This window comes from Bison bison, unplaced genomic scaffold (assembly GCF_000754665.1).
Source record: "Bison bison bison isolate TAMUID 2011002044 unplaced genomic scaffold, Bison_UMD1.0 scf7180017864352, whole genome shotgun sequence".
Taxonomy (NCBI): Eukaryota; Metazoa; Chordata; class Mammalia; order Artiodactyla; family Bovidae; genus Bison; species Bison bison.
The window spans coordinates 2,033,654-2,047,277 of record NW_011494924.1 but is presented as its reverse complement, the minus strand read 5'-3'; the positions used below and the strand labels follow the sequence as shown (position 1 = coordinate 2,047,277).

The 13,624-nt window shown below is 45.5% G+C and overlaps 1 protein-coding gene across 1 annotated transcript in view; it reads right to left on the bottom strand.

Moving 5' to 3' along the window:
• The window catches only part of MMP24 (matrix metallopeptidase 24 (membrane-inserted)), a 53,769-nt gene that overhangs the window by 25,396 nt on the left and 14,749 nt on the right, over positions 1-13,624 (bottom strand). The window contains exon 3 of the mRNA XM_010855014.1: positions 1,367-1,515. Within this exon, the coding sequence (XP_010853316.1) occupies positions 1,367-1,515 (149 nt within the window). The remainder of the gene's footprint in view (positions 1-1,366; positions 1,516-13,624) is intronic.

Sequence of the window (13,624 nt, the reverse complement as noted above, 5' to 3'; positions counted from 1 at the left end):
AGCCGATTAGCAGTGTTGTGACAGTTTCAGACGAACAGCGAAGGGACTCAGCCATACATATACACGTATCCATTCTCCCCCTCAAACTCCCCTCCCGTCCAGGCTGCCACACTTACACTGAGCAGATTTCCCTCTGCTATATAGTAGGTCCTCGTTAGTTATCCATTTTAAACACAGCAATGTAAACATGTCAGTAACGGCTTTTCTTAAATAGCTTTAATAACTTTCATGGCTATTCCTTGGAGACAAAAAAAACTCAACTCTCTCCCATCTTAAATAAAAATTCATCCCTCTCTAGCCACATCTATTCCTCCTTTCCTTCACCGTCAGCATTTTTTTTTGAGGGGGCGGGCAGGCTTATGGGATCTCAGTTTCCCGACCAGGGATTGAACCCAGGCCACGGCAGTGAAAGCCTGGAGTCCTAACCACTGGATCAACAGGAAACTCCCACTGCTCAGCTTCTTGACAGTTGCCCCTATGTTTGCCATCGGCACTCCTCACCTCTCCTCCGTATCGCAATCTGACTTTGCTGCCATCATTCCACGGAGGTTTCAACGCCCTCTTTGTTACTAAACTCAGCAGACACCTTTCAGCCGCCTGTTTGACCACCTCGACAGCTGACCCTGCTGACCATCCCCCCCTGCCCCCCACAATGGCCATGGTATCCCTGCCGGGCTTCCTCCACTTCTCAGGTGGCTCCTTTCCCTGGGGGTTCCACCCTCGTCACTCTTCTCTCCCTCCTCTTTATCTTCTCCTTGAGTATAAAACCATCTGTGTGGTTTGGCCTACTTGTCATTATCTCTTAAGTATCTCCCTGAGATTCAGTGTTTCCTTCTGAGTTCTAGACTAGCAGAGCTAGCTGATGGTGTTTTTCACTAAATGGGGAGCCTCTGGAGCACAGGGATCAAAGGACCAAGCCCACTGCCCAGCACATGCAGACATTCAGCAAATGTTTAATAAATGGGAAAAGTGGAACAAGACTTGCCATCATTATTCTAGAATTTCCTGTATCTAGTGAGATGTGTACATCTCAGGGATGCCAGAAGGGTGACTCACAGACCCACAAGTTATTAGAATCAGAGGAGATTTAAGGCCACCTATAACCAAACCCTTTACTGTGCTGATAGGGAAACTGAGGCCCAGAAGGGTCAAGAGTCTTGTCCAAGGTCGCACAGCAAGTTTACGGCAGAACACATCCCCAGCTCACGTAAGAGAGGGCACCTTGGGGTATGCCCTTCCAGCTGACACTCAGGAGTGGGAGATAGGAAGGTAGAATGGGTAGGGTATACAGATGAGGCCATGACAAATGTGAACCCAAACGTAACTCTGAGAAGTTCAAAGGCACAATGTCCTGTGCAAATCTTACTCAATTGTTGTCTGATCCAACACGCCGGTGACGGGGATCCCGTAAAACTGCTGCATCGTGGCGACTGCTGACTGTAAGGCCTTCCCTGAGTGCAACGCAGATGACCGTGAGTCATAGGGCAGCAGATAGCCATAGGACTTTAACCAGTTCTGAAAGACACGCCAAAAGAAAAGAACGCATCATTCGGGGAAGGCTCATCTGCCCTTGAAACTAGGGACCATTTTACCCAAGGGACTAAAGGACTCATGTTCTGATTTCTGTCTCCTTCACTCCCTCCTGCAGACGCTGTCAAATGAAGCTCCAAAAAACACAGCTCTTGTTGGCTTACTCTTCTGCTATCAAGCTTCCGTTGAATTTCTATTGGCTATGGAATAAAGATTAAAATGCCTTCTAGCCTTTCCAGCACCCTGTCTCTTTACCATGTACTCAGTGGTTTCCACTGACTAGACATGCAAGAGGACCAGAGCAGTCCATTCTCTGAAGCAGAGTGACTTGATGAACACTGAGCTCCCCAGACACCCGCTGTATCTAGAGACAGAGTCTGCCTTAGGAACCTTTTATAGAATTATCTGTAGATAATAGATTATCTGTAGATAATGAGATTATCTACAGTCTTCATTGCTAATCCCTCCAAAGAAGTAAGCTATTATTAATAAATAGAAACAAAATAAACCAGGGTATTAATTTATATATAACTACATAAATATGAGCATAGAAAAAAGTCTAGAAGGGCACACATAAAAAATAATATAGCTACGTAAGAGAATTCTTTGCTTTTAGGAAATATACACTGAAGTGTTTCAGCTTACATAAGGATGCAATGCATGAAGTCTGCAACATTTTCTTTAACAGATTCAGGGAAAAAATTAGAGAAAGAGAGAGGAGAGAGAGGGGAAAAAAAATGTGGTAGGATGTTAAGAGATGGGGAATCTGGGTGAAAGGTGTTTAGGAATTCTTTGTCCCATTCTTGAAAACTTTTTTGAAAGCCTGAAATAATGTAAAAAAAAATTTTAATAAAAAAGGAATGAATGTGATTAGCCTTTGTTATAATATCATGGGGGACTTCTTTTTTCTGTGCTTATCTAAGGGTTATGCATGGAGTCATTAAAAAAAAAAAAGGAGATAAACTTTAAAAGGGCAAGAGAATCTGAAAGTAGCTTGGATGAAGAAGTTCAGACAATGAATCTGAAGGTTGGAAAAGTAAAGATGAGTATTTTCACTGACCAGCTAGAAATTAGAGGACCGGGAAATATCTGTGGCATTAATTGGAAAATGAAGAAAACATCCGTGCATCTGTGGAGCCCACAAGCATGTCCTGTAGAGAGTGCACGTACACGCTCGTCTCTAAGTCACATGGAAACTGCCGCCATCCTCAGAAGATTATCTTGAACACCAAGTGAGCAAATGAAGAAAAAAGACCTTAAGAAGCTGTATTAATGCTCTTCCCATCTACAGTTTTGTTTCTTTTTAAAAAATATTATTTATTTATTTGGCTGCACCAGTTCTTAGTTGTGGCACGTGGGATCTTCCATCTTCATTGTGGCATACGGAATCTTTTTTTTTTTTTTTAGTTGCAGCATGTGAACTCTAAGTTGCAACATGTGGGTCTGTTCTTCCATCAGGAATTGAACCTGGGCCCCCTGCATTCCCCACTGCACTGGGAGCGCTGAGTCTTAGCCACTGGACCACCAGGGAAGTCCTCATAATTTTGTTTCTTTGTTTCTATATGAACATCTTATTGTGGCTGTGTCTGTTATGACAAGTCAAATCAAACCATTTTGGGAAGGAGGCAGACCAGAAACTATAAATAAGTTATTATTTATTTCACCAAGGAGGCTGTCACATCTTTACTGCCTTGTGATGAAATCCATCTGACTGATTAAGAACAAAATAGTCAGAATAATAAAGTCTTAAAACATCCCCAAGAGAGCGACAGCTTTACTCTTTCATCAGAGATCTACAACCTGTTTTTCATTCTAAATTTTGGCACAGGGTTTCAATACTTCTTGTGCTTCCCCCAGTGCTGAATCTCTGTCATGCCTTTGTATGTTTTCCCCCTGTATGCCTGGCATACTTCTTAGTTTGGCAAAAATCTTTCATTATTTTAAGGTTAAGCCTATAAACTAGGCTTAGTCTTCCCTTAGGAAGTCTCCCTAAGGAAGACCTTAGTCTTCCCTCTGGAAGACTTACCTCACTCCCTAGCCCGGTACTTTCCCCCTCTTCTGTATTCCCTAAATCCCCTGTTATAGACAGTGTAGTTCTTGGAATATTGCTGCTGCTAAGTCACTTCAGTTGTGTCTGACTCTGTGCGACCCCATGGACTGTCCATGGAATTCTCCAGGCCAGAATACTGGAGTGGGTAGCCATTCCCTTCTCCAGGGGATCTTCCCAACCTAGGGATCAAACCCAGGTCTCCTACATTGCAGGCAGATTCTTTACCAGCTGAACCACAGGGAAGCCCAAGAATATCGGAGTGGGTAGCCTATCCCTTCTCCAGGGTATCTTTCCAACCCAGGAATCGAACCGGGATCTCCTGCATTGCAGGCGGATTCTTTACCAACTGAGCCAGCAGGGAAGCCCTCTTGTAATATTGGGCTCCAATCATTACTGTATTTATGAGACTCTGAACTCCTCCAGGGAAGGGTCCATGTTTTACTCATCTCCATATCTGGTGCCCAGGGATCCCCTGACACAGTAGTTGATCATTGTGTCCATTTAATGAACATTACCGGGCATGGACTACCTAGTAGGCACTGTGCATGGCTCCTGGAATGCAAAGACGAATAAGGAGCTCACCGACCAACAAATAAACCCATCATGAAAATACAGCACTAAAAATCAGATGTGTAGAGTTCCATAGAAGAACAAAGTAGGGGGCATGTTATCCACATGGAAGGGTGGGGATGGGGAGCAAGGAGAACTCGGGGGAGGCTTCCAGGTGGTGGTGGCATCTCAATCTTTTTAAAATTAATCACTTTTTGGCTGTGCTGGGACTTTGTTGCTGCACATGGGCTTTCTCTGGCTACAGCAAGCGGGAGCCACTCTCTGGTTGCGGTGTGAGGGCTTATTGCGGTGGCTTCTCTTGTTGCAGAGCATGGGCTCTAGAGCATGTGGGCTTCAGGAGTTGTGACACATGAACTTAGTCACTCCAAGGCATGTGGAATCTTCCCGGACCAGGGATTGAACCTATGTCCCCTACATTGACAGGTGAATTCTTAACCACTGGACCACCAGGGAAGTCCTGAGCTAGGGCTTGAAGGATATGTGCAATTACCTGGAGGTGCTGGAGAGCATGGCACATTCTGAGCAGTATTTAAAATGGTGGGAACTTGGGGAAGAGGAGTATGGTGATGAGTGGAGAGGATTGGAAAGGAGGGAAGTGGAGAGAGATGATACACTATTAATTATCTTTTTACAAAGTGGACAAATCACAGAGAATCACTTGTGACTTGACCATGGTCTCGGATTAGCCAAAAAAAAAACCATCTGGAAATGGACACGACAGGGCAACTGACAAGTTACCTGTTCATTCATCAAGCTCCAACTTCTATTCCCAGGTCAGTTATGTCATCAAAGTATTAAATCCCTGTACCGTGTTACTCAGCCCTTTCCAGTCAGAAGGCCGCATTATGTTTTTTACAGAAACTTCATTGAAGAATTATTGGATTGGATAAACAGGGCGCTATCATGGGAAAGAGGCACAAAGTTCTGAGGTTGAATCCCAGTTCATCACTTGCCAGCTGTGTGCCTTTGGGCAAATCGAGCATCAGTTTCCTTATTTGTGGGCTTCCCTGATGACTCAGATGGTAAAGAATCTGCCTGCAATGCAGGAGACCTGGGTTTGATCCCTGAGTCAGAAAGATCCCCTGGAGAAGGGCATGGCTACCCAATCCAGTCTTTTTTCCTGGAAAATTCCTGGAGGAGCCTGGCGGGCTACAGTCCATGGGGTCACAAAGAGTTGGACACGACTGAGCAACGAACACTTTCCTTATCTGTAAAATGTAAACAGTGACCCTCCTCTACAAGATTGCTGTTAAGCCGAAGTGATCGAACGTACCTGACATAATCACTCAAAAGTGACTCGTTTATTATCCCCTTGGATGGTGTCTCTGTTACCTTTCGTAAAATCAAGGTGGAAAACACAGTCTTTGACTCCTTCTCTGCCTTTTGAAATCTGGTTATCCTGCCCTCCCCCTGGACCAAGAGCCACCCTGAGGGTGCTATGGGGGTCAGCGTGTCCACCTGCTCTCGGTGAGGTGTGGGGCTGACCACCTCTCACACAGCACCGGGAGCACTGCGTGCAGAGAACTGACAGCTGACTGGAGTCGTTCTCTTCGCCCTGTCACTCGGCTTTACTGAGACCAAACACAATCCCTCTCCATCAAGCTTTACCTTGAGGAAAATGGCATCTCTACAGGAGATTCTGTGTGCTTTCTGGTTTCAGCAAATGCATATTGGGTAACCCAGTGGTTCTCCTCTTTGGCCTTTCTGCTGGGAATCTTTTGGTCAAATTTATCACGTAAGTGTGGAACACGGTGATGCTTGCAAGTTGCTGTTATTTTTTCATTTTTCTGACCACTAAGTTGTGTTTCATCCTTAAAAATCTTACTTAAAAAGATTGTTTCACTCTGTAAACTGCCTCAAACCCTTCCCAAAAGAGGTGTGGTACCAGTCTAAAATCCAATTCCTCCTTATTTGTGGACTCCATTAGTTAATTCTCTTAAAATCCAATTAGGATGAATTACAGTGTCTGGGAAATAGCTAAAGAACTATTAAAAAAAAAAAACACTAAGGGGAAGGTTTTTTTAAAAAAAATTATTTATTTTTGGCTGTGTTGGGTCTTAGTTGCGACACTCAAGATCCTCCTTGGAAAATCTGGGCTCTGTGGTTTGCCACACGCAGACTTAGTTGCCTCGAAACATGTGGGATCTTAGTTCTCTGATCGGGATTGAACCTGTGTCCCATGCATTGGAGGGACGATTCTTAATCACTCTGGATCACCGGGGAAGTCCCGGCTGGGGAACTTTGGACAGAAGCTTCCAACAAACTGGTCAACAGAGTATTTTTCTGAGCACCTGCCTTCAAGCTAGTATGGAATTTGACAATTTTCTCCCCTCCTGTCCTCATTACTATGATATTGTAGGAGACAGGGAACAGAGAATTTTTGGCATAAACTCTCTTCTAAAATTTGGGGGGATTGAAAGGAGCTCCTAGTTGGTAAAGGGCAACCAGTTTTACCAAGCTCCTTTTTTGGATATTCAAGCAAAGTGTTAGTCTCTCAGCAGTATCTGACTCTTTGCGACGCTATGGACTATAGCCCTCCAGGCTCCTCTATCCAAGGGATTCTCCAGGCAAGAATACTGGAATGGGTAGCCATTCCCTTCTCCAGGGGATCTTCCAGACTCAGGGATTGAACCTGGGTCTCCCGCATTGCAGGCAGATTCTTTACCATCTGAACCACCAGGGAATTCAAGCAAGGAGCATCTTGAAGCCAAGCAGGAGCTATTATGAAGGTCACAGAGTCTAGCTCGGCAGTGTCGGGAGTTAGGATCTAAGTACTCAGACGTTGGCCAATGTCTAGGTTATGGACAAACACTGGAATGGATCTGCCTTCTCTGGGTTCTGCTTCCTTCCCAGGTTCACTGGGGACAATCTTCAGGCTCAGGGGCAGACCCCTAAGAGCAGACATGGGAGCAGAAAGGTCTGGCCAAATGACAGCTCTAAGTCAGGGTCATTGAGATTGGACCTGGTGTGTGTGTGTGTGAGCGGGTGGGAGTGTGTGTATTACAAGGTGGGAGGCTAAAGACTACGCATTAGGGACCAGACAACTTCCGCTGTTTAACCCTGTCTCTACTATTTACCTGCTCTGTGACCCAGACAATCCTCTGACTTCTCTGAGCAGAAGTTCCTGACGTTGAAGCAAGTCTTCTACACTGCAGTCATCCCTGATCCAGAACACTCTCTGCCCATTCACACTTCCAGGCTATTCCTGCTGCCAACAGAGCCCATTCTCTTTAGGCATGCTAGCAAACTCATCCTTCAAAGTCCAGCTGAAATGTCACCTTCTTTGGAAAACCTTCCTAGGCTCTCCCTGGCAGAGCTAGTGGGCAACCCCCTTCCCCCCTGCAGTGCTTAATTCTCTGCTGCTCTAAACACAACTTCCACAGTGTATCACACCGTTGGTTGATGTTTTCCTCACTAGATTGGTTCCCAAGGAGCAGAGACTGTCATATTTATTTTTATATCTGCTACAGTACTTAGCACTGTGCCTGACATAATAAATAATCAGAGTGAGTGAATTAAGGAATGAATTAACAGTTGGTCTAGGAGGTACTGTCTGTGTACCCACGAAGGGATTTCATCTAGGGAGGTTTAATGAGTAATACACACGAAAGCACTAAGCACAATCCATGGCATCGATTCGTTGCTGAAAAAACTATTTGCTGAAATTCCATCTTTTGTGGTTTGACTTTGCTTGATGAGGCAACAGGCTCCATGGTCCCAATCAAAACAAGATAAAATTCGCTAAAGGAAAGAAGCCCCATTCAATGCTAAACAGAATGACCTAACTTTCATCTTTTTACACCTGGACCCATTAATCCACCACCAGCCACGTCAGAATTCTAAACTTTACAGCTCAGTTAACTAACTCTAAGACGACGTCTGTCACCCTTTAAGTGCTGAAAGAGGTGTCAACCCATAGGAAAGTGAGAAAGATCTCAGAGTGCGAGCGGAGACCAAAATAGCTGGGCTGAGCCGGAGAGAGATGCAGTGATCACAGGCAACACCGCGTGATTGGTCCGCAGGCCAGAAGGCGGGATTTTGGTTCGGGCGAAGCCTAAGCTGAGAAGCGGAAGCTGAGACGTCGAGCGGTAGTGGCAGGCAAAGGAGAGAGTGGAGAATAACAAGGAGAAAAAAAAGTGGCCTGGAGTGGGAAGGGAGCGGCAGACAGCAGAGGCGGTGGTGAGATTAGAAGTGTCAAAGGAGGCGGCCAGAAGCAGATCAACTGGCGTGCTGCCGTTTGCTCTTGGCAAACAGAGATGGCCATGGGGGAGGAGAGAGATGGATGGGCCAAGACAGGGTGTCTCCTGGGGGTGTTCAGGAGCCTCACACCTGGTTGGGCAAACCAGACTGTACAGGCACGGAGCAGGGGGATGATTAAGATCCGGTGTTTGGTCAGGAACACAGAGGGTGAGAAGGTAATATCAAAAAGGTCAGAGGCAAAGTCTACAAAGAAGGGACAGGCAGGAAGGTATCAAAATTGGAAGCATGGACTGGAATGAGAAACAATCAAAGCTCCTGATCAAAGAGTTGGGGCAGCTGAGGTCATAATCTAGGGTGACGATGCAGGTCCAAGTCCAGTTCTAGAAGTTGCAGATGCAGTGAGCGCATGCTAAGTTGCTTTTGTGTCCGACTCTTTTCAACCCGATGGACTGTAGCCCACCAGGCTCCTCTGTCCATGGGATTCTCCAGGCAAGAATACTGGAGTGGGTTGCCATGCCCTCCTCTAGGGGATCTTCCCGACCCAGGGATCAAACCAGGGTCTCCTGTGTCTTTTGCATTGGCAGGTGGATTCTTTACTGTTGAGCCATGGGGAAGCCCTGTAGATGCAGATAGACAGGGACAAGCTAGAGCATGACTGAGGAAGAGTGGTCAGGAAAGTGAGGCAGACATTCATAGGAACTGTAGCCCAGGAGGAAAGATGAGGGATGTTTAGGCTGGAGAAGGGAGGGCTGCAGGGGATAGGACTGTCTTTAAAAAGCCAAATGGCTGTGGATGAAGGAGATTTATTCTCGTTGGCACAGAGGGCCAAGCTAAGATCAGCACAGAAGATCACAGGACATAGATCCAGACTCACAAAAATAAACTACTTTTTAATAGAGATGTTCTATTGCGTTGGCCAAAAAGTTCATTTGGGTTTTTCTATAACATCTTATGGAATTATAAATCGTACTATAATTATAGTAACCACAATAACGTTGTTTTGGTCGCTAAGTTGTGTCTGACTCTTTTGTGACCCCACCCCCACCCCCGCCATGGACTGTAGCCCACCAGGCTCCTTTGTCCATGAGATTTCCCAGGCAAGAATACTGGAGTGGGTTGCCATTTCCTTCTCCAGGGGATCTTCCAGAGTCAGGGATGGAACCTGAGTCTCCTACATGGCAGGCAGATTCTTTACCACTGAGCCACCAGGGAAGCCCCAAAATGACAACAGTTACTATTATTAGAACATTTATTATATACCTGGCACTGTACCAGGCACTCCAGACTGCAACAACCCCACAAGGTAGGAATTATGATCCCCAATCTGCAGATGAAGAAACTGAGGTTCAGACAGGTTAAATAACTATCCAGAGCCACAAAGCTAATAAGTGGCAGGATTCAAACTCAAGTTTTACCTGAAACCAGGCATTTCATGCTATCAGGTCACTAGTCAAGTGTCCCGTTCCCCTTTCAGGACTTTCTGGACCTCACGCTCCTACAGAGCAATGCCTGATCTCAGATCACAGTATGCTCAATACCCTTTGGCTAGATTCCTATGCCAGGCTATGGCATCAAACCAGAAGCTTCTTATGACCCAGGTTTCCTCCCTCTCCTTGGCCCACATTGTCTTTTACCAAAGAACTATTGGCTCTGCCTCCTAAACATCAACTTTGTTTCCATCTATCTGTTCATTCAGTAAGTCTTTACTGAGGACCTACTTACTGAGGACCTCCATGTCCCAGGCATGTGGTCTGGGCTCTGGGATAGAACATCAGACAAAAACACCACTCTCTTTACTTTCTAGCTACAGTCTCACGGATGAGCCACGTCACAGTCAGTGCTATGAAAAATAAAGCAGGGTGAGGATATGGCGAGTATGGGACAGCTAGTTTATAGAGACTAGTCAGGGAACGTCTCTGTGGAAGTCACGTGAGAGCAAGGGACCTGCAGGAGGCGAAGGAATTCCAGGAAGAGGGATCAGAAAGTGCAAATATCCTGAGGCAGCTTCAAAGTCTTCCCATCAAGAGCTTTCACGGGAGGGGGAGACGGGAGGTGTAAGTCAAACGGGGCAAAGTGTCAGTTACACAAGATGACTAGATCCTGGAGACATACTGTTCAGCATAGTGCCTATAGTTAACAATACAGTATTATACACTTAGAACATTTGCTAAAAGGGCAGCTCCTTAAGTTCTTAGCAGAAGACGACGATGATGCTAATGCTGATGATAGAAATAAAGAGGGCAGGAAGAACCTTCCGGAAGTCATGGATTTGTTGATGGCATAGATTGTAGTGATGGTGTCACAGGTGTATACTTATCTCTAAACTCATTTAGTTGTATGCATTAAATATGTGCCACTTTTTGTATGTCCATTTTACCTCAATAAAGTGTTTTTTTAATCGAGGCATCATGATATGGCTCCTGACTACCTCTGCAGCCTCTTTACCACTCCCCACCTAGCACTCCGTGTTCTAACACTTCCAGATTCTGACATACATAGTTCCTTCTATCTAGATCACACTCTTCCTTCTGGGGAAGCCTTCCTTGAACTCTCAACTCAGGAGTTCCACCTACATCCCTGGTCAGCGTTCATCCTTCTTATCACAATTCTTTTTTTTTCTTTAATTTTTTCAGTTATTTATGTATTGGCTGCGCTGGGTCTTTGTTGCTGTGCACAGGCTTTCTCTAGCTGCAGCCAGCAGGGGCTACTCTCTCGCGGTGGCGTGCAGGCTTCTCACTGATGTGGCTTCCCCTGTAGTTGAGCACAGGCTCTAGGGTGCGGGCTCAGTAGATATGGCACATGGGCTTAGCTCCCCAAGGCATGGGATCTTCCTGGACTGGGGATCAAACTCATGTCTCCTGCATTGGCAGGCAGATTCTTAACCACTGGGCCACTAGAAGTCCACTTGTCGTCGTCGTTGTTGTTCAGTCGCTCAGCTGTTTCTGATTCTTTGCAACCCCATGGACTGCAGCACGCCAGGCTTCCCTGTCCTTTACCATCTCCCAGACCTTGCTCAAACTCATGTCCATTGAGTCAGTGATGCCATCCAACCATCTCATCCTCTGTCAACCCTTCTCCTCTTGCCTTCACTCTTTCCCAGCATCAGGGTCTTTTCCAATAAGTCAGCTCTTCGCATCAGGTGGCCAAAGTATTGAAGCTTCAGCTTCACCATCCATCCTTCCAATGAATATTCAGGATTGATTTCCTTTCAGATTGACTGGTTGGATCTCCTTGCAGTCCAAGGGACTCTCAAGAGTCTTCTCAAGCACCACAGTTCAAAAGCATCAGTTCTTTGGTGCTCAGCCTTCTTTAAGGTCCAACTCTCATATCCATACATGACTACTGGAAAAACCATACCTTTGACTATATGGACCTTTGTCAGCAAAGTAATGTCTCTGCTTTTTAATATGCTGTCTAGGTTTGTCATAGCTTTTCTTCCAAGGAACAAGTGTCTTCCTCATCACAATTCTTATCACATGGTATTGCAGTGCAATTGCTTGTCTCCTCTCCCAGACTACACAGTGCCCAAGGGCAGGGGCCATAATCTGTCTTCTTCACTGTGGTATCCCCACAGCTAGCACAGGGCCAGCAGAGACACCTATGTATTTGATGAAAACAACTTGAAGCACTCAGGGTGAGGATGAACGATCGCTGGTCAGAATTTGCTATAGAAGATTTTCTCCACTCCAGAAGTATTGATATTTGGGGCCAGATAATTCTGTTGTTGGGGTTTGTCCTGTACATTGTAGGACACTGAGCAGCAGCCCTAGTTTTTAAAACAAGATGCCAGCAGCAGCCCCCCCCCCCAAGCTGTGACAACCAGAAATGTCCCCATTGGCCTAAGAGTTCCCTCAATGGTGGGCAAAACTGTCCATGTTAAGAACTATTATAAAGGGATTCTTATATAGAATATTCTGGAATATTCTGTACTGCTTCTCTCAACCCTAAATTCTTCATTTTAAGGAAAGCAGTAGGCGTTTGGTCAATAGCCTCCTAGAATGGGGCTCAGAAGGAGAGCTGCTTTCCTTGTGTGAGGAGGTGGACATGAACAGGCTCCTGGTGGGGTGTGGTGAGCGGTGAGGAGCTAGGCAGGTGGAGAGGACGTTTAGGGTTATGGTTAAGGGCGTATGTTCTGAAGATACAAGACACTGGGGTCAAATCCTAATCTCTGATTTACTTGTTACATGACCTTTGGCAAATTATTCAGCCTCTTTACTGCTCACGTCAAGCTCCATGTTCTTAGCATGTGCCCCATGGGGTGGTTGTGAAGATTAAATAACTAATAGGTGGTATGAAGTGCTCAGTAAAAGATAGAAGTAATAATGGCTGTTATTTTCCTGATAGGTGACAATTCCAAACCCCTCACTCTGCCGCTGCAGCCCCAAACACTGAGGCTGTGTTCCCTCACTGGACAGTCCTTGCACATCATGGTCTGTCAGCATCGCATCATCCAAGGAGCTTGTTAAAAATACATGTTACCAAGTGCAAACTTAGGCTTACAAAATCAGACCCTCTGAAGCTGGGAACTGGAAACCTGCATTTTTAAAATATGAGCACTGGGACTTCGCTTGCAAAGAAATAGAGGAAAACAACAGAATGGGAAAGACTAGAGATCTCTTCAAAAACATTAGAGATACCAAGGGGACATTTCATGCAAAGATGGGCTCGATAAAGGACAGAAATGGTATGGACCTAACAGAAGCAGAAGATACTAAGAAAAGGTGGCAAGAATACACAGAAGAACTGTACAAAAAAGATCTTCACGACCCAGATAATCACGATGGTGTGATCACTCATCTAGAGCCAGACATCCTGGAATGTGAAGTCAAGTGGGCCTTAGAAAGCATCACTACGAACAAAGCTAGTGGAGGTGATGGAATTCCAGGTGAGCTATTTCAAATCCTGAAAGATGATGCTGTGAAAGTGCTGCACTCAATATGCCAGCAAATTTGGAAAACTCAGCAGTGGCCACAGGACTAGAAAAGGTCAGTTTTCATTCCAATCCCAAAGAAAGGCAATGCCAAAGAATGCTCAAAGTACCGCACAATTGCACTCATCTCACACACTAGTAAAGTAATGCTCAAAATTCTCCAAGCCAGGCTTCAGCAATACGTGAACCGTGAACTTCCAGATGTTCAAGCTGGTTTTAGAAAAGGCAGAGGAACTAGAGATCAAATTGCCAACATCCGCTGGATCATCAAAAAAGCAAGAGAGTTCCAGAAAAACATCTATTTCTACTTTATTGACTATGCCAAAGCCTTTGACTGTGTGGAT